This window comes from Bubalus kerabau, chromosome 20 (genome assembly GCF_029407905.1).
Source record: "Bubalus kerabau isolate K-KA32 ecotype Philippines breed swamp buffalo chromosome 20, PCC_UOA_SB_1v2, whole genome shotgun sequence".
Classification (NCBI taxonomy): Eukaryota; Metazoa; Chordata; class Mammalia; order Artiodactyla; family Bovidae; genus Bubalus; species Bubalus kerabau.
The window spans coordinates 52230879-52249937 of NC_073643.1; the positions used below are offsets into that span (position 1 = coordinate 52230879).

The window sequence follows — 19059 nt, forward strand, 5'->3', positions numbered from 1 at the left end:
CTGCTGACGAGGTTCACACAGGCGAGGAGGTGGGATGGGGTGGGGAGGGGAGGGGGACGGGGCAAGGGGCTCATGAACAGGGCCCAGCCTGGCTTTGAGTTGAGGGGTGGAGGTTCCTGCGTGTGGGCGAGGCGGGCCTAGGCAGCCGAGGAAGTGGCACTTGCGTGGGCAGCCTTGTCCCAGTCCTCCACCGACACGATGGTGGCTTTGCAGAAGAAGCAGTCCTTATTGTTCATCAGGTGCTGGTCAATGCAAGCTCTGCAACGGCAGGGTGCGCCAGTGGCTGGTGTAGCCCCCTCCCACCCCCCCACCCCCCGTGCCCGAGGGGCCCACGTACTTGCAGGACTTGTGGCCACAGGGCTGGAACACAGCAGAGATGGGGTGAGCGTAGCAGATGGGGCAGAGGTCTTCCTCACTGGTGGGCTGCAGGGAGCAGAGTGCAGGGTGGGCTGGGTCAGACACCCAGACAAGGGGGTGTGCACTACACACACACGGTTGTGCTGACATGTACTGAGCTGCTGTGGCCCCACTCACCAGGGAGGCAGCTGCCACCTGCGCAGATGCAGAGGTTAGGTGTGCCAACATCTGTTCCACCTGGGCCAGCTCCTCCACATTGATGTAATCTGTATCTGTGGTGGGGGTGGGGTGGGAGGAGGTGTCAGGCCAAATGTGGCCTCAGAACCTAGTGCCTCTTTAGTATTTCCAGCCTGGGAATTTGCTCTTAAGACAACTGACCTGACCCAGCCCCAAATCCCTGTCTTCCCTGGCCCACTTACAACTCTGTAGGGAGAAATGCTTCCGGTCAGGGGCAGGCAAAGCAGTGCCAGGGGCTGGGGGCTCCGGCTGCCCCAACAGGTAGGATATGGAGCGGAGCTGGAAGCAGGGGTCAGCCAGGAGCACTGATGTGGCTCTCTCCGTCCTAGGTAGGAGAGGGTACAAGGGAAGTCAGGAGCCTGGGCCTGAAATCCCTATTATTGGAGGGGTGGGGTTCTGTGAAAGTCCAGCCCACTCCCATTACATCCTTGTTCGTCACACCCTATCTCCCTCCTGCTCTCAGATCCTCCCAGTAAAGTCCTCGATTCCAGTAAGGACCCGCTCCTGAGCAGGTCAAAGGGGGCACCACCATGAGATGGTGAAAGTCCACTTGCTCTCTCTTACACATTAACCCTACAGAAGAAACACCTGCCCCTCATACACAATAATCCTTCAAGGAAAACGCCATCTCTAATACACGTTTATCTTGTAAAAAAAAAAAACCACAAGCAGCTGGAAGGCGTACCTCCCAGGTTTCCTCTTCTCTTCCGGGAGACAGGTCCTCTGGAAAGCCGCCGGCCAAACTCGCGCCCCCTGGCGGCCACGCGAGGACTACGGTCGCGGGGGGGGGGGGGGCGGGGGCGGGACGCGACGGCCCCGCCCCTCCAGTGGGAGCCAATGGGAGCCGGCGGCCCCGCCCCCTGAGAAATCGCCTCCCGGGGAGTATTTAGAAGCTTGAGCGCGCTCAGGAAGGCACTCCAGGAGGGAGCTGGGGAAGCCCGAGAAGGGCGTGGTGAGCGAGCGCGGCCAACTCACATCTCCAAACGTGGAACTAGTCGGCCTTGCGAGAAGGAGCCCGCATCCTGGCTCGCTGACCGTCGCCCGGCACTTCTCACCGGAGAAGCGGGTGAGTCTCGGATCTGTGCCGCCCACTGAGCTGCCCTGTCCTGGCCCCGGCAGCCTCCGATATGGCCCGGCTGGTGCTGCAGAGCACACTACTGTGCCTGCTGCGCGTCGGATTAGGCACTCAGGACTCAGACAGCTTCCTGCCCCACGCGCCTCATAACTGCCCCCACAAATGCGTCTGTGCTGCCGACCTGCTGGATTGCGCCGGCCTGGGGCTGCGGGAGGTGCCGGTCACGTTACCGGCCGCGGCTGCAGACCTCGACCTGAGTCACAATGGGCTCCAGCGCCTGCCCCCTGGCTGGCTGGCGCCCCTGTCCCGGCTCCGCGCCCTGCATTTAAATCACAATGAGCTGGAGGCACTGGGTCGGGGAGTTTTCACCAACGCCAGTGGCCTGCGGCTGCTCGATCTATCATCTAACGCCCTGCGGGCACTTGGCCGCCACGACCTCGACGGGCTGGGAGCACTGGAGACGCTGCTTCTGTTCAATAACCACCTGGCGCACTTGGACGAACGTGCCTTCCACCGCTTGGGCACACTCAGTCGTCTCTACCTAGGCTACAACAAACTCTCATCCTTCTCTTTCAACCACCTGCACGGGCTGGGCGCGGCCCACCTACGTATTCTGGATCTCTCCTCCAACCACATAGGACGCACCCCTGTGCCTGACCTGGCTGCGCTGCCTGCTTTTCTCAAGAACGGCCTTTACCTGCACGACAACCCGTTACCCTGTGACTGCCGTCTCTACCACCTGCTGCGACGCTGGCACCAGCGGGGGCTCAGTGCCGTGAGCGACTTTGCCCGCGAGTACACCTGCCTGGCCTTCAAGGTACCTGACTCCCGCGTGCGCTTCTTTGCGCACAGCCGTGTCTTCGAGAACTGCTCGGTGGCCCTGGCTCAGGACCTGGAGCGGCCAGAAGAGCAGCTGCACGTGCAGGTGGGGCAGTCCCTGCGGCTACACTGCAACACTAGTGCCCCAGCCCTACGTGTGGCCTGGGTTTCCCCGCAGCACGAGCTGCTCGTGGCACCAGGATCTCGCAATGGCAGCATCGCCGTGCTGGCCGACGGCAGCCTGGCCATCGGCAGTGTGCAGCCGTGGCACGAGGGTGTCTTTGTGTGCCTGGCCACCGGGCCCCGCCTGCATCACAACCAGACGCACGAGTACAACGTGAGTGTGTCCTTTCCCCACCCGGAGCCCGACGCTTTCAACACCGGCTTCACCACGCTGCTGGGCTGCGCCGTGGGCCTGACGCTCGTGCTCCTCTACCTGTTCGCACCGCCCTGCCCCGGCTGCCGCCGCTGCTGCCGCCGCACCTGCCACTGCTGCCGCCGATGCCGCCGCTGGCCCCAAACACCCAGCCCGCTCCGGGAGCTGAGCGCACAGTCCTCGGTACTCAGCACCACGCCACCTGACGCACCCAGCCGCAAAGCCAGTGTCCACAAGCACGTGGTCTTTCTGGAGCCTGGCAGGAGGGGCCTCAATGGTCGTGTGCAGCTAGCGGTAGCGGAAGACTTCGACCTCTACAATCCCTCGGGCCTGTGGCTCAAGGCTGGCTCCGAGTCCACTAGCTCCACAGCCTCTGAAGGTCTGGTGATGACCTAGGCTGCCCATGGCCCCCACTGAGGCCGCTGCCTGCCTGCTGCTTGCCCTGCTCCCAGCTGCTACCCGAACAACTGCCAGCTGCTGGTGGGAAGCCGTGGGCTTGGTCCTCCAGCCTCCCACAGCGACCCCACTGGTAGAGGACTTCAGGTCTCCTACCTCTCTCCTGCTTCTCCCCATCACTGGGATCTAGCAGGGCCTATGTGTGCCCATGAGGATTGGAACCAAGGCCCAGCTGGAAGAGCCCTTGCAACCAGAGCCCCAGAATGAGTGGCAGGCCAAGGCGGCCAGCCATTATGGAGAGTGGTGGTGAGGCAGGGAACCGTGACCACTTCCCACTCCCCAAGGGGACGGGAAGGGAGCGGCCTGCAGGGGAAGAGGAGGAGGACTTCAAATGAAGACCAGTCCCCACCTGCAGGGTGCAAAGAGGAAATTCCAAGCCCTTGCTCTGGTGAAATATGACTCCCCGTGCACCTACATTCAGCTACTTCAAGCTTCACAAGTCTATGCAGTCTGGTGACCAGGCAAGCAGCAAGTAAGCTCCTTAAGGGACCCCGTGGGCATCACAGGCCACTGAGGGCAGGGCCTCTCCCATGGGCTCGCAAGACAGCAGTAAGGGGTGCCACGGCCTGTGCCCCCAGCTTGTCTGTAAAAAGCCTGACTGAGACCCGAAGGCCCAGCTGGAACTCGCTGTCCCCTGAGGGTAGAATCCTCTTAAGGGCTGGCACTGGTCTCAGCCCTAATGGCTAAAGTAGTGCCCTGGCTTCATATGCATCTCACTGCTCCCACTGTGGGGACACCAGGGAGGGGCTGGGCCAGGGGGCCCACAAGTGTCCTGGATCCAGCTGTCATGGGATTTCTTAATAAAGGCAGTACATGCTCACTGTTGGAGGCTTCAGACCCAGGTGTGTGCACTCAGCTCTGAAGCCCAGGAGGGCTGTCTTGGCATGGTAGGATGGCACCCCCACCCCTAGCACTGCCTCTCGGTGCCCGAGGCCAGGGCGCCTGCACTGCTGAGGTCCTGGGTTCTCCTGCTCCGAGCTGCTGCCATGGCCACCTAGTTACTCGTTACTGGGTTCACACCTCTTCTAGCTTCCTTCGGTGCCCAGGCCTGACTGAGGCCCACGTGAGGGTGAGCCCCGCCCAGCCCCCAGAGGGGAGCGCGCTCCCCAGCACTCACCCTGAGGCTGGGCCATGCACCAGGAGCCGCACCAGGATGCCGGTCACTGCCACCAGAATGGGGTAGTGGTCCACACTCTCCAGGCCTGTGGGGAAGGGAGCGGGGGGTGAGCCTTGAAAGTGCTCCTGCTGCAGGGCCTCCAGCGCTTCCCTCCGTCCTCCCTGCAGACAGCTGAGCTAGGCTGGGCGTGCCAGGCCCCAGCGGTCCGGTGCAGGCTGTCGGGTCAGGCAGCACTGCTCCGGGCAGAGGAACCGAGGCCTGCAGTGTGTTGGGTCCCGGGCTTCTAGGTCCTCACCAGGCAGCCGCAGGGTGACCACACGGTCAAAGAGGTTCCTCTCAGCTGTCACCCGGTTCAGCACCTGATTGAGCAGCTGTGGGGCAGGAACCCGTTGGTGGGTGGGTGGGCGGGCTCACCACTAGGGTGTCCCCAGGGTCCCGACCCCTTGCCCGGATGGACACACCTGTGCGAGCCGCCGCAGCAGCATCTCAGAGGTTGGCCGGGCCCAGTCGAGGAAGATCTCCGGCACCAGCGTGATGGTCATCTCCAGGACGCGCAGCAGGCTGACCGACAGGTCAAAGCAGGTGGCGCATACCTTAAGCTGCCGGCTGTCCACAAAGTTCCGCTCCAGGCGCTCCGCAGCCTGCTGGATCTGAGCCCCGCCACGTGGGCGCCTGTCAGGAGTCTGCCCACACTGCAGGTGGTGCCTCGTCCTCTGCCACCCCCGGCCCGCAAGGCGCCCCTGTGACCCACCTCCTGGATCATGCCAATGAACTCGGAGAAGGCCCAGTTGAGCTGGTTGAGGACACTGTTGAGGAAGCTGGGGGCCACGTCCGGACCCTCCCGCAGCAGGTCTGCCATGTGCTGCTGCAGCAGGGTGGAGGGGCAGGGCTCTGCGGGCACAGGGTGGGGGGCAGTAGCTGGGCATCATCACACCCCGGTCAGCAGCCTCGCCTGCCCGCCTCTGTCCTCCCTTACGGGGCCGCTGGCTAAGGGCAGAGAGACGGCTCTCTGGGAACCTCAGGTCTCAAAGGCAGGGGCACAGCGTGTAGCGCTACCAGGAGTTAGGGCTAAACCTGTCCCCTCCCTCTGCTGGGCCAACCACAGGCTGCAGTTGTTCCCAACCCCCAACCCACCCCAAGTTCTAGAACGGCCCCCAAGCGCCAGCAAGTCCACAGTCACATGCCCTTCAGGGTGTGCTAGACAGACAGGGCGGCCCAGAGCCCTCTCCTCTCATGTCAAGGCCATCCTCCCCAAGAGCCTACTTTGAGCCTTGCCATCCTCCCGTCCTCTGCTGCCCTTGGTGTGGCCTTGGCAGATGGCTGAGGTGGTGGGCGCCAAGTCTGGGCTGACAGGCAGCAGTAACCAGAGCCCTCAGCCGCACCCGGGCTGGCCAGCCCTCCCCCGAGCAAATCAATAGTTCCGGCAGCAGCGGACGTGGATCTGCCCCCTGCTCTCCACGGGCAGCTCAGGTCCACCCTAGAGCCAGGACCAAGGCAACTGGCAAGGACGTGCCACAAGGCCTTTGGCCTCTGGGGACCCCATTAGGCCCAAACACTGCCCACAAGGGCAGAAACACCCTGTGGGCTGAAGCAGGCCACCGTGTGGGGCAGGTACAGCATGGGGGAGGTGGGCTCTGCAAGCTAGACTGCCCAAGACTCTGGGCTGGGCCCAGTGAAGGTCCTCGGGCTCACAGGACAGAGAATGCAGACTTTGCTCCCAATAAATGGCCCCTTCCTCCAGGTAGCCCCCTGGACAGCCTCTGGGGCCCTGGCCAACCCCCAGTCTGTGCCCCTGCCTTGACTCAGGTATCCAAGGTCAGCACCACCAGGTGGAAGTAAAGGGGCAGAGAAGATGGAGTTGGGACAAGCCTGGAGGTCAGGGAGCTGGGTCAGAGGACAAGGGACAGGGCGCGCTCGGTGCATGAGCTTCCAGCACCCATGGGTGTGCAGAGATAGTCCCAGAGTGTCCTCGGATTGGAGGAAGGAGAGAATGGAAACCCTGGGGGATGGACAGGAAGTTCGGGGCCCACAGCGAGTACAGGACTGGGGCTGGGAGAAGTGGGGAAGTCTGTGAGAACCTCAGAGCAGCGGGTGAGGGTCCCCTGCCTGCCAGACCTGGGTACTCACTCTGGAGGCTGGGCAGACTGGCATCCTCAGGTTTGGTTTTTAGCAGGTGTGGCAGCCGTGTATAGCGGTACCCGAACCCACAGCCCTGGGGGTAGAGACGCCAGGAGGTCAGTGGGGCAGGGAAACCCCTCCAGCCACAGCCACTTCCCCTCTAGCCAGCCTTACCCGCCAGAGCCGAACCAGGATCCAGTTGGTCTGGGCCCAGGGCCGTTGCTCATAGGGAGCCAGGAGGTTCCTCACCATGGCAATGCGCCTGCAAGAGCAACGGGTGGTGGGCCCGGGGTGAGGCTCATGCTGTGCAGGGCAGCATGCCTGCCCCCTGCCCCCGGACCCCCACTCACTGCTCCTCAGGGATCCGCTCCACGGCTCGCAGGGAGTTGGGGTAGCACACGTAGCTGGCCAGGGCCTGCATCAGTGAGTCCCGGATGTCTGCCGGGACAGGCCATACCTCAGCAGGTGCCTGGCATGATCCTGGTGCCCATGCCTTACCCCGACCTGGGGGCAATCTGTGCAGAAAATGGCCAGCCCGGGGTGCTACCCTGTTCCCATCCCCCCAAGCCCTCTGTCCAGCGCCTCACCAGTGCCCACAATGCGTGTGTCTGCAAAGTGTTTGGCAAGGATGGCAGCCAGACGGGTCAGGGTCTCCTCGTAGCCTGCAGGGTGGGGTGACAGGATGAGCTGGTGGGGAGTGCAGACGCCAGCAGCAGGCACATCTCTTGGTGGTGGGCTTGGGGAGCGGGCTCCAGAGCCAGCTCCAAGGGCCAGTCTGGGCCCAAGCTGCCATCTGGGGACTTTAGGCAGTACCTTCACTAATGGTTGGCCAGAGACTAAGGCACAGACTCAGGATGGGGGCTGGGTAGGCCCCGAGGCTGAGGGCAGGGCAGGGGACAGGCCAGGAGCCTAAAAGCCCACAGCCTGATCCAGCCAAGCCCATCCTGGAATCCGGGGTCTGCGCGAAGCCCCTGCTCCTTGTGGCCACCGGCAGGGCCCCCGCTCCTTGCTGTGATCTGCAAGCCCACCTGCCCCTGCGTGGGATGCCACACCCCATGGTCAGTGCCAGGGCGGAGGGTGAGAGGCTGGCTGGCTCCTGGGCCGCAGCAGCACCAAGAAGGAAGTGACAGTCCTGGCGGGGCGGGGCGGGGCTCCTCACAGCCTGTACTCCATCTTGTCTGCTCTCCTCCTCATGCAGGGAGCAGCTGTTAGGTCTGTGGCTGCTGGTCCTAGGATGGGGCTCTCCGCCAAGCGGGACTTGTGCAGATGCTTGTCTGATGCTGTCTGAGCCCATGTGGGATGTGTGCTTCTGGGTCATGGGGGCTCAGAACAGGGCTCCCGGGGCTCACTCCGCAAAGGCCCCTTTTTTGCCCCCTCCCAGCCTGAATGGCCCCATCACCTGGGAGCTCCTCCATGCTATGCACGGGGCTGAAGTAATTCTTGAGGGCGCTGTAGCTGTTGATGGCCACGCTCAGGTAGAACTCGGGCATGAAGGCAAAGAGAGAACCCGTGCGGTCACCGTGCTCGATGGTCCGCAGGCAGACTCGAAGCAGCCAGTAAATGTCCTGCATCTTCTCCTGCGGGGGGAGGTGGGGTGGACAGGTACTGCCAGGCTGCTGCGGAGCGGGGGGGTGGGGGGGTGTCATGAGGTGCAGCCCAGTCGGGGGCTGAGGAAAGCTCTCCCAGGAGCACGACGTAAGGGCTGGACTCCAGGAAGCAGGAGAGGAGCTCACGTAGATGTGATCAAGCACTGCTGGGCGGGCAGGACAGGCCACCAGCCTGGCGAGGCAGCGCTACAGCCCCGGCCAGAAGCCTGTCTGCACTGTTTCAAGGTACGCAAGGCCTTAAGTGAGAGGTGCCTTGTGACCAGAAGCCTCTGTTGGGACGCTGCCCAGAGCAGAAGGGGCTGCAGGTGCAAGTGGGGATGAGCCCGCGAGGAAGCTACAGCCACGGCCAAGTCCAGGACAGCAAAGGACTGGACCGCCGGGAGTGTGGAGGCACGGAGGGGCCGTGGGAGCGAGGGACTTCCCTGGTGGTCCAGTCGCTAAGACTCTGTGCTCCCAACTAAAGAGTCCACGTGCCTCAACTAAGACCCAGTGCAGCCAAATAAATTAATATTTTTAAAACTTTTAAGTGTGCATCAAAGAACACAATCAACAGAGCAGTAAGACAACCCACAGAGTGGGAGAAGATATTTGTTAATTGTAATGTGCTAAGGGGTTAATACCCAGAATGCAGAAAGAACTCCTACAAGTCAAAAACAGAAAAACCATCAAATTAAAAGCTAAGCAAAAGGATGGACTAGACATTTCTTCAAAGGATATAAAATACCCAGTAAGGTCGACGTTACTAACCTCTAGGCAGATGCAAGTCAAGCCATAATGAGGTACCACTTTACACAGGTTAGGATTATTATCAGTGAAAACTTTTTTTCAGTGACAATTATTGGTGAGGAAAGGCAGAAATTAGAACCCGCAGTCCTGCTAGTGGGGCTGCTGCAGTCGCTACGAGAAATAATACGGCAGCTCCTCAAAAAAATTAAAAACAAAATTACTACACGATCCAGCAATTTTGCTTCTGGTTATATACCCAACAGAATTTTTAAAAACGGGATCCTGAAAAGGTATTAGCACCCCATGTTCACAGCTGCATTATTCATAATAACCAAAAGGTAGAACCACCTCAAATGTCCACAGAGGGATAAGTGTGTAAACAACACATGATACACACACAACGGAATATTTACTCACTCTCAAAACGGAAAGAAGTCCTGACATGCTACAGCATAGATGGACCATGAGATGGTAATGCAACGTGAAATAAGCCAGTGACCAAAAGTCTACTTATGTGTGGTACCGAGAGCAGTCAACTTCAGAGACAGAAAGTAGAACTGTGATTGGGAACAGAGGTGCGGGGGAGTGGGGAGTTAGTGGGTCTAAGTCTCAGTTTGGGGAGATGATGGAGAGAGTTCTGGAGGTGGCTGCCCAGCGATGTAAACACATTTAACGCTATTAAACACATGATTTAAAACACGTGATTTAAAATGATCAAGACGGTAAGGCACGTATTGTATTTTACCATGATTTTTTCAAATGATTAAGATGGTAAATTTTATGTTGTATATAGTTTATCATGATTCAAAAAGAAGGTAGAGAGATGGGAGGGTGAGGTCCCTAAGAAGACAGTGAGGGAGGGGGTGGCAAGACTGCCTATGGAGGGAGGTGGATGGGCATGAAATCCCAGTGGTGGGAAGACAGTGCCCATCTTTGTGGGGCTGGAGCAGAGGGGTAACAGGTGGAGGTGGGTGGGGTTGAGGAGGAGCCACCAGAAGAGAGAGCAAGCAGAGATGGCCGGGTAGAGACAGGGAGACCAAGGGTTGTGATCACCCACTCATGCGGGAGGGGCATGTCCACGAAGGTGAACAGACGCCCTGACACGGGCACCTGGGGAGCATCCAGGGGCGCTTGCTTGGTTGCAGGGGAGATGCCAGGGCAGCTGGGGAGATAAAATAAGTGCTGTAGGGCCAGGGCCGGGAGAGGGGTGTCGAAACAGTCACAGAAGGAGTGCACCGTCTGTTCATGTGTCCTGGGAGGGCAGACTCAGCTTTCTGGTTTGTTGCTGAACTACCAGGTCACGAAGGCATGTGACATTCTCCAGGATCTGGGCACACTATTCAATGAATGAGGGAATGAATGAGTGAGAAGGGAACAAGCCAGTGTCCTTAACAACAGGGGATGGAGGGAGTCCGAGAAGCAGACTGAGGCTGGGGAGGCCAAGCACCCTGGACGCGCTGGGAGAAGAGGAGGAGAGGCAGCAGGCCCGGGGGCAGGCGGGACAGACTGGTCCTCCAAGGGGGACCATGAGAGCTCGAACGGGGCACTGCGGCCCACGGACGGCATCTGCTTGAGTTCACGGGCATGAAAAGATAGGGGTTATGGCACAGGGTGGGACGGAGCCTGAGGAGCTGGGAGGGGGCAGGTGTGTGCCCGAGGCCGGCAGCACCCGGCCCAGTCAGTGGCCAGTCCGGGAGCCGGCGGAGGGAGCAGCCGCGGGCCGAGGCCGCCCTGCTCACCTGGGAGTAAACGGCGGCGTGGACCCAGGCCAGGCGGCGGCTCAGGTGGTCCAGCTTTTCTGAGAAGACCTTCTGGCTCTTGCTCAGCTCTGCCAAGATGTCCTTCCTCTGCCACCCAAGGAGGAGGAGCAGAGGGCAGTCAGCACAGGGCCCCGTGCCCAGACCCACGCAGCTTGGCAGGGCCCACTGTGCCCAGGGCAGGCACAGAGCGGGGTGGACCCAGCTCCACTCTTCAAAACTCTCCTCAGTCTGACCTGCTGGTGGGCTTGGGCAAGCCAGGGCCTCGGGGCCCCTCAGAGCATGGACGTGGGGCTGAGCTGAGCCCGTGGTGGGGTCCCCCCAGGAATGCCAGGCTAGAACTGCAGCTCCGGCAGCTGCTTTTGCCCTGAACAAGCCCGGGCTCTGTGGGCAGGCAGGTGTGGGCCAGGGGCTGCGCAGACAGGGAATGGCTCTGGTCTCCAGCTCGGAGAGCTACGGCACAGGGACTCCAGGGGAGGCAGGGCGGCAGGCCCTGCTTCCTGCTGACTCTGCACATGGCCGAGGAAGCACTCGGGGCAAATCCATAATTGATGAGGAGAGTGGGTGTGCATCAGCACTTAGTGGCTGGGCGCGGGCACCTTGGCACAGGCCACGGCTCGCTAACAGGGCTCAGGCTGGGCCTGGCCCTGCTGCAGGCCCCACTCTCACTACCGTGGGCGGGCCACGGCGGGGGGTGGGGACAGGGGAGCTGTTGGGCAGCCCTCAGGGGCAAGGAGCAGGTTTCCCTCGTGGGCTGCCCTGGGGACCCCCAGTGAGCGAGCTGCCCTCTGCCACAGCCTGCCCTCCCCAAGTCCCACCTGCCCGCCCACCTTACCCTCTTGGGGCACCGGCGGAGCTTGTCCTCTGTGTCCCGCAGGGCCATCGCGTACTCGTTGACATCATCGGACACTCCCACCATCTAGAGCACCAGATAGCGGACACCACACGTCCAGGGGGACCCTTGGGCACCTCGCACGTGGTTCTCCACACACAGCCCAGACCCCAGCCCCACCAAACCCTTCACCTTAGGACAGCCCCCTCCCACAGAAGTCAACCGGGTCAGGCCCAAAGGGCAGAAACACTAGTCTTGCTGTGACATATGCTCACGCGCACAGCTGTGCCCAAGCACCCCTGCAGAAAGTGGGTTTGTGGGCACACACAGACGCATGCAGACACACAGAACCACGTGACACACGCGTGCGAGACCTTGCCCAACTGCTGGTGAACACTGAGGTTATACATCATGACGACGCCATCTAGGACTTCCAGCAGGGAGTTCTCGGTGAGGGGATGCTCAGGTTCCTCGGGGGGCCGCCCCACCAGCAGACCCTCATTCCACTGGCTACCCTCGACTAGGGAACAGGGGAAGGACAGGGTCAGGGTCAGGGTCAGGGTCGGGGCCATTCCAGTTCTCGTCTAAGCCTATGGAGCCAGGAGGGGTCTCGCAACAGAAGGGAGCCCTCACCTGTGGCCCGGGCCCCAGGACGGACCTGCAGGGAGAATGTGGGAGCCGGGCGGGGGCGGGGAAGGTCCTGCATCCAGGACCTATTTCTGTAGCATTGATCTCCCGCCCTCAGAGTGCACTTCCCATACCCTTGAGATGCTGCCAGGCCACAGGACCAGGAGGGAACGGGTGTACTTGGCTTTGCGAGGGGGAAGAGTCTCACAGGACAGAAGGTTCTGCCAGGGGGGCCCCGCCCGGCCCTGCCTGGCACCTACTGTCCTCACGGGTCCTCTGCTCTGCGCTCAGCGTGCGGACCTTCACTTTCTCCGAGGCGCTCAGGGGCCGCCGTGGGGTCATCAGGCTCACAGCTGCGGTGCTGAGGAAGCGGTTGGCTCGGCCCAGGGTTGGAGAACTGAGCCAGCCGGGCCGAGGCAGGGGCAGCGCGCCCCCCACGGCCAGGGCCTGCATGGGGCGCTGCGGTGGAGAGAGGAGGCCAGACTCCACTCAACAATGCCAGGGCCTGGGCCCGCTCAGGGCTCTCTTGACTTGGCTGGGGGATAGGCCCCACAGGGCCCCGTTTACGCACGGCTGCACCTCGTCCTCCAACTGCCCCCGCCCAGCCTTCACTGTTCCTCTCAAGGCCCGGGGTCTCATACGGCCTCAGCAGCTGGCAGCCCTCCCACCACACCGGCCCTCCACGCCTCCCCTACAGCACGGGACCCTGCCGGGGGACAAGTTCCTTGCCAGCACGGACAGGGAGATGGCCCGTGTGACACTCCAGCCCTGATGCTAGAGGGACAGCCCAACACAAAGCCCCCGCCTGCCCCTACCGCGGCACCTGGGCCGCAGCTGGGGCTGGCTCCTCGTCCTCGTCCAGGTCATCCATGGTGGTCGCCTGGAGCTCCAGTGGGTCAATCAGGATGTTGGCCTTGGAGGCAAGGTCATCTAGAAGGAAGGGCAGGAAGGCTATCAGGCTAGTGGAGGGGAGAGGGGTCACAGGTGGAGCTGCTCCGGCACCCTCAGCGAGAGCGTGCCGGAGTCACATTGACCACGGTGCCTGTGCCTTGCTGTCCACCTGCTCCAACCCAGCCTTCACTCTGCACCGTAAGGCCCTGGGTCTCGTGGGGCAAGTCCTGCTGAGTGAGGCAGGAGGCTCTCCCGTTGCTCCTTCTGTCTTTATCTCCGTGATCTCACTCTGTCCAGGGGCCCCCTACTCCTCTGACTTTCCTCCTTGTCCTGCTCCGTAAACTGAAGCTGATCCAGAGCTGTCCGGGCCTCACTGTAGACCTGTCTCCACCTCTATTCTGACAGCCAGACATAGCAGCTCTGCCTCCAGCCCAGGCCTTCATCCTGGCTGCATCGCTGGGCCCTCAAACACACCGCACTACCCTCTCCTGCAGCTCCTGTTCCTGAGGGGGCCTCAACCCCACAGTCTCTGGCAGGAAGCCTGGGCTCATCCTTGACCCCTCCCCTCCCCCCCGCATCCTCCCATCTCCTCTGCCGCCTGGATGACTTTGCTTCCTTGTCTCCTTTCTGGGCCCTTGCACTCCACCCTCCATACCCCAGCGTCCAGAGGGAGCTTCTTACGATGCAGACTCCCAACCCCAACCTCGCTCCTCTGCTTCAGGACCTTCCGAAGCTACCCCTGTCCCTGAAGGAGCTTCCAGCAACTCTGTAGCCCACAAGCCTTCAGACTCTGCCGTGCAGACTCCTGGGCCTCGTCTCCCATTGCTTCCCGCCTCTCATTTTCCTCTCTGGCACACCGGCTCTGGCACACCTCTCCAGGCCATGCTGGGCTGCCGCTGGCACCTCTGCCACCGTTCACACTGTGCCCTCAGCCCTCTGCACCGGAGCCGCTTGTGCTCAACCTCGAAAGCAGCTCAAGCAGCAAACATGTGCCACCTCACCCAACGCCACCCCTCACCGAGACCCCGAGGCCCACCCCCCCAGCTCCATCAGCCCCGGATTTCATGACAGGGCTCCCAGACCTCCTCTGGGGTGGATGCAGGGGAAGGAATAGCTGGCCGACAGCCCGAGGCAGAGGAGGGAGAGCAGCGTCTTCCCGGCTGAGCAGGTGGGAAGCTCGGGCACCCTCTGGTGGACACAGAGCAGCTCAGCAGTCAAGGCAGGGCTGGCTCAGGAGCTGCCCTGCTCACCACCCACCGGACCACGCGCACCTTTGAGCGTCTTCCGAAGGTGTGAAAGGAGGCCTCCGAGGCGCTGCAGGTCGAAGTAGTCCACCTTTCCGTTATAGAAGATCTGGGGTGGGACGTAGGCCTCTGCGAGGTCAGACCAGCAGTCAGAGCCCAGCAGGACCCCTGGCCTAGGCCACCGACCTGACCAGCCTTCCCCTACAACTCCTGCCCTCTGCCGTTTCACGCCAGTTCCAGGAACGGCACAACTTGGGGTGAAGGGGGCATTCTTGGTTGTGCGTCACCCAGGGGAGAATCAGAGGGCCCTGACCCAGCCCTGTGGGAGATCCCCCAATCCAGGCTGCTCCCACTGAGTCTTGAGGACTCTGTTCCACACAAATACAGGGCCCCCAGCACCTCAGAGCCCACCCAAGGCATCCCCGACAAAGGGATGGGCGGGCAAGGACCAAGGAAAGGGGCCTATGGAGGACAGGAAGCTGGGGACCATCAGAGCAAACACTGTGCCCCAGGGAGCAGGGCTCCATCAGGCAGGAGGCCTGGGACAGTGCCCCCAGCCCTGGCCTCAGCCAACGCCCAGGGGCTGCCCGGTGTCCAGCTCTGCCCAGCGCCTGCCACGTGGGGCCCGGGCCACACTCACCCTCACTGAAGGAGGTGCGTGGTTTCGAAGCCTTGTACTCGTCCCAGTAGAAGCGCAGGGCTGAGATCAAGCGGTGCAGGAAGCAGACCATGTACTCGGGGGGGCAGAGCATGGGTGTGTTCTGTAGATACAGGTGTGAGACACGTGTCTGTGTGGCCCAGGAGCCAGCCTGCTCCTCATCCGAGGCCCTGCCCTGGGACCCAGGACTCAGTGGGGAGGGCGGGGCAGCAGGGGACGAGCAGACGGTGCCCGAAGCCAGGTGCAAACCGCATGACACAGCTGGGGGGCCGTGGTGGGGACACCTACCCCCCGGCCGCTGGCATTCTCCTGCAGAAACTTCCGGAATTTGGTCAGGAAGATGTACCTGGAAGCTTCACCCTTTGGGGAAAGGAAAGCTGAGGCTGTGAGGAGCTGAGGACGCTGGCCCCAGGCTGGACCCAGTGGCGCGTCCCAGCCCGCACCCTGCACCCTGCCACAGGGCCCGTGCCAGCCCTGCCCTCTGGGTCTCTGGGGCCCGTCTGGCACCCTCCCCACCAGGGTCGCAGGCAGGCCTGGGAGTCACTCACCCCGTTGTTATCCTTATTGTTCAGCAGCAGCTTCAGGATCTGGACCTGTAGTTCTTCCACCACTGGGGGTAGGGTGGGGAGCAGGACACCCTCAGGCCGGGCCAGACCCTCAGGCTCCCGGAGACGGGCGGGGGGAGCAGCTTTGGATCAGGGCTCCACCACCAGGGATCCCTGCGTCCCACCTAAGCATGCTCTCCACCAAGTGCCCCAAGTACACCTGAACGCAAATCCTCCACCCCCACCCAGTGCCCGAGGCTGGGGGCCAACCTTCAATGCGCTTCTTGAGCCTCTGGCAGCCCCGTTCGTAGGCACGCCGCCGGAGCCTCTCCTCAGAGGTCTCTTCCCTCACCTCCTCTTTGCCCTGGGCAGGGGCAGGGGGATCCGAGACAGCAAGACTCAGCCAGGACCCAGGAGAGCCCTGCTCCAGCCCTCAGCCCAGGAAGTGGCCTTGTGTGCCAAGCGCAGGTGGTTCAGACAGCCCGGGTCAGCCCTCGCTGAGACCGCGCCCACCTGCCTCAGGCCTGCTCACCTCCCTTGGGGAGCGGTGGGGCCACCACGTGGTCGGGATAAGCTCCTGGAGGCCAGCCTCCTCCACACGCAGCGGGCTCTTGATGTAAAAGAAGACGACAGACCGCAGCACATCGAAGCTGGTGGTTGTCAAGGCAGAGCTCCACTCACCGCCAGGGCCCCGGACACCCTCGGGAGTCCTCCCTGGGAAGCCCTCCCAGAGCCTGCCCGCCTCCCTCCCAGGGGCCCGTGGCTGCTGTGTGCCTGTCTGCCCTGCCTGTGAGCCCTGAGAAAGGGCTGTGGTTGTCAATTCCCTGCCCAATTCCCTGCAAGCACCCGCTCACGGCTTGTCACAGGAGCAGAAGACGCTGGGACAGCTGGGCGGAGGGCTGTGGCCTATCCATGTGCTTCTGCCTCCTAGAGGCTGAGGACCCCAGAGAGACAGGACAGTTACCGGCACAGGCTTCCCAGCCAGGGGCCCGAAACCATGCTCTCTTTCCTACTCCTGTCATTCTCCATGTTTTTCTGGAAACACAAGAGCTGACTCTGTAAAGAAGGTCTCGCAGGAACACCCACCATGGACCACATATAAAAGTGCGGCACTTTGGCTGAAGAGCGCAGGCGCGGGTGGCACCTCACCCACCTCTGCGTAGTGCTACCCTCCCTGCTCTGGAGAGAAAGTGCTGGAAGGCTGAGTCCTGAAACAAGGTGGCTCTGGTCCTCCTGAGCCTCCGTGGCGAGCCCTGGCTGAAGGCACACCGCCCTCCCAGGGCCTCTGCTGACCCCAGCGGGCACCGCAGGGCTGGCCTGTCTGGCAGCAAAGGGAGGATACAGGACGTTGCTAAGCAGAAACTTGCGGGACTTCTCGTGACTGAGGATGGCGATGGTGAGCCGCAGGTAGTGGATCTGTGGGGAGAGGGTGCTCAGAGGGGGCGGGGGAGGCCCGGGGGGCTCAGGGCCGGGGCCGGAGCTCCCACCTGCAGGCTCAGGTCGGGGACGATGGGCGAGAAGCGATACAGCCGCAACAGGGACATCATCAGCTGCTTGAGGCAGTCCTGCACCTCGTAGTCCTGAGAGAGGGGGTCAGGCTGTACGGCGAGCCGCTGAGGGCAGCCCCGGGCCAGCCGTCCATGTGGCCTTCTCCAACACCTGCCCACACCTCCCCCATCCTGGCCTCACCTCCATGAAGAGCCACAGGAGGTCCAGGACGTGGTGCACCACGGTCTGCGCCTGCTTGGGGGGGCCCGCCTCCACGACGCCCAGCAGGAAGCTCATGAGCACGGCCTCCACCACGTACACCTCGCACTGCAGCAGGGCCGGGTGCTGGTGAGGTGGCAGCCTTCTATCCCTCTCAGGCCGCCCCCCACCCCCACCCCACCCTGCTCCTGGGCCCCTGGAGGACCCCTAAGACATGGAGGAGCCCTTCCGGGGTCTGACGGAGACACAGGAAAGGCCGCTGCCCCACAGCCCCTCTGGGCTCTGCACAGGCTGTTCCCTTGGCCTCGGACGTCACCATCCCTGGATCTTTTCTAGAAAGCCCGATACCCTCAGCTGGAAGCATCTCCTCCTTCCCGCTCCCGCTGCCCCATGACATCCTTGAGGTCTGAGAGCTCTGGTCATGGGGGCCCTGCCAGGTGAGGCGACTGGACCTCACACACCTCAGCACCCCAGCCCTCAGCCTGGGCCTTTCCCCTCCCTCGCGTCCCCTCACCAGGAGCGGTGCAAAGTGATGGAAGATGTGGGCCAGGGTGAGGAGGACGGTGGGCTGGCCCTGCAACTGCCACTCAGAGCTCTCCTTCTCCACCAGCCGCCCTTCCTGGGGATGCGGGGGAGGAGAGGACGGTGAGGGGCAGAGGGCCGCAGAAAGTCCCCAGCCCACCCGGCCCGGATGCCGGCTCACCACGGGGTCCAGCTCCACGCTGAGCACTGCCCGGAAGCAGCCCAGCAACCTCTGTGCCCGCACCAGGCTGGTGCTCGGCGGGTCTTGCAGGGGCCGGTAGCCCGCCACTGGGTAGGTACCACCGAGTTAAGCCAGCAACAGCTGCTCTGTGACTCAGCACACCCACCGCTCCCACCGAGACCCCTGTGGTGGGGCCTGGGCTCCAGGGCAGGGCTGCGAGGTCAGACTGCCTAGTCTGCACCACACCCCTCCCTCCCCTTTCTCTGTGGACTGAACCTTCTCTTGCCACTTCATGCTCTTCACTGTTCAACTAAAGCAACGATGGTTAGTGTAAGCATCATCCTTGACATTCACCTAAGCTGTACCCCGTTCACTCCTCACGGCAGCAGGGCCCGCCCCAGCCCACAGAGCTCCGGGAGCAGGGAGCCCCGCTCCCAGCTTCCTCAAGCGCACCCAAGCGGCCCACTGCCTTCTTCACAAAAGGATATCACAGCGGACGGCTGCCGAAGTTGAAGGCCACAGACTCCTTGAAGGAGAGGCTGATGGCTGGGAAGTAAGCCATGCCCAGGCCCCTGGATAAGTTCTCAAAGGCGGTGCCCAGTGACACACCATTCCTGGAGCAGAAAGGAGGGCCCGTGAGCCAGGGCTAAGAAAGAAGGAGGTAGCTGAAAGGGACCCGCGAGCAGGCCTCTGTCGGGGCTGCCCACCCTCCGGCTGCCAGAGCCAAAGCCCTTACAGTAGGGCCTGGACCGTGAGGGCAGCCTGGGGAGCCCCAGAGGCCAGGCCTGGGGACAGAGGGGAGACTCACAGGGAGAAGGACAGAGTGCCTTCGTCCAGGTCGATCAGGCAGCTCACGATGTCCCCCGCTGCCCATGCCTGCCAGGGGAGGACGCCGTGCAGATGAGCAGGAGCCCAGGGCCCTGCCCACGCTGCCCCCCACCTGCGTCTGCACTGCACCAGGGAAGACTGGCCCGAGGACAGAGGACCCGAGTCCGTGCCCCCTCTGGTGCCCTCCACCCCCTCACTGCTGCCTGCACTGAGCCGCGGGAGGGGCAGAGGGCAGGTGGCAGCTGGTGAGGTGGCCTCACCTTTCCGTAGTTCGTCGTGGTCACGTTCCACTTGCGTACCCGGTTGCCGTCGTAGGCGTAGGAGTTGTGTGTATCTCCAACCCCCTCCTAGGGAGAAGCCGTCCGTGAGGTCCGGGGAG

The 19059-nt window shown here is 62.4% G+C and overlaps 2 protein-coding genes across 5 annotated transcripts in view; one reads left to right on the forward strand and one right to left on the reverse strand.

Moving 5' to 3' along the window:
• The window catches only part of RNF123 (ring finger protein 123), a 27799-nt gene continuing 8740 nt past the window's right edge, over nucleotides 1–19059 (reverse strand). For 3 of the 4 annotated variants that reach the window (XM_055558337.1, XM_055558336.1, XM_055558338.1), the window contains exons 8-39: nucleotides 18941–19027; nucleotides 18661–18728; nucleotides 18341–18466; nucleotides 17853–17967; nucleotides 17664–17768; nucleotides 17132–17257; nucleotides 16930–17022; nucleotides 16785–16858; nucleotides 15975–16092; nucleotides 15713–15806; nucleotides 15446–15507; nucleotides 15186–15257; nucleotides 14880–15000; nucleotides 14267–14368; nucleotides 12928–13034; nucleotides 12365–12563; nucleotides 11852–11997; nucleotides 11481–11564; nucleotides 10628–10735; nucleotides 7955–8132; nucleotides 7143–7217; nucleotides 6906–6993; nucleotides 6730–6817; nucleotides 6565–6649; nucleotides 5189–5328; nucleotides 4899–5087; nucleotides 4733–4808; nucleotides 4438–4522; nucleotides 777–919; nucleotides 535–629; nucleotides 338–423; nucleotides 1–258 (exon numbers count right to left, since the gene is read on the reverse strand). In XM_055558337.1, coding sequence (XP_055414312.1) covers nucleotides 138–258; nucleotides 338–423; nucleotides 535–629; nucleotides 777–919; nucleotides 4438–4522; nucleotides 4733–4808; nucleotides 4899–5087; nucleotides 5189–5328; nucleotides 6565–6649; nucleotides 6730–6817; nucleotides 6906–6993; nucleotides 7143–7217; nucleotides 7955–8132; nucleotides 10628–10735; nucleotides 11481–11564; nucleotides 11852–11997; nucleotides 12365–12563; nucleotides 12928–13034; nucleotides 14267–14368; nucleotides 14880–15000; nucleotides 15186–15257; nucleotides 15446–15507; nucleotides 15713–15806; nucleotides 15975–16092; nucleotides 16785–16858; nucleotides 16930–17022; nucleotides 17132–17257; nucleotides 17664–17768; nucleotides 17853–17967; nucleotides 18341–18466; nucleotides 18661–18728; nucleotides 18941–19027 — 3456 coding nt within the window. In that variant the 3' untranslated portion in view covers nucleotides 1–137. Of the gene's footprint in view, nucleotides 259–337; nucleotides 424–534; nucleotides 630–776; nucleotides 920–4437; nucleotides 4523–4732; nucleotides 4809–4898; nucleotides 5088–5188; nucleotides 5329–6564; nucleotides 6650–6729; nucleotides 6818–6905; nucleotides 6994–7142; nucleotides 7218–7954; nucleotides 8133–10627; nucleotides 10736–11480; nucleotides 11565–11851; nucleotides 11998–12364; nucleotides 12564–12919; nucleotides 13035–14266; nucleotides 14369–14879; nucleotides 15001–15185; nucleotides 15258–15445; nucleotides 15508–15712; nucleotides 15807–15974; nucleotides 16093–16784; nucleotides 16859–16929; nucleotides 17023–17131; nucleotides 17258–17663; nucleotides 17769–17852; nucleotides 17968–18340; nucleotides 18467–18660; nucleotides 18729–18940; nucleotides 19028–19059 lie in introns of all 4 variants that reach the window. The other variant, XM_055558339.1, reaches the window with a different exon arrangement.
• Nucleotides 1453–4143, forward strand: AMIGO3 (adhesion molecule with Ig like domain 3). The gene has a single exon (XM_055558342.1). It carries the CDS (start codon nucleotides 1722–1724, stop codon nucleotides 3258–3260), a length of 1539 nt encoding a protein of 512 aa, XP_055414317.1. The 5' UTR covers nucleotides 1453–1721; the 3' UTR covers nucleotides 3261–4143.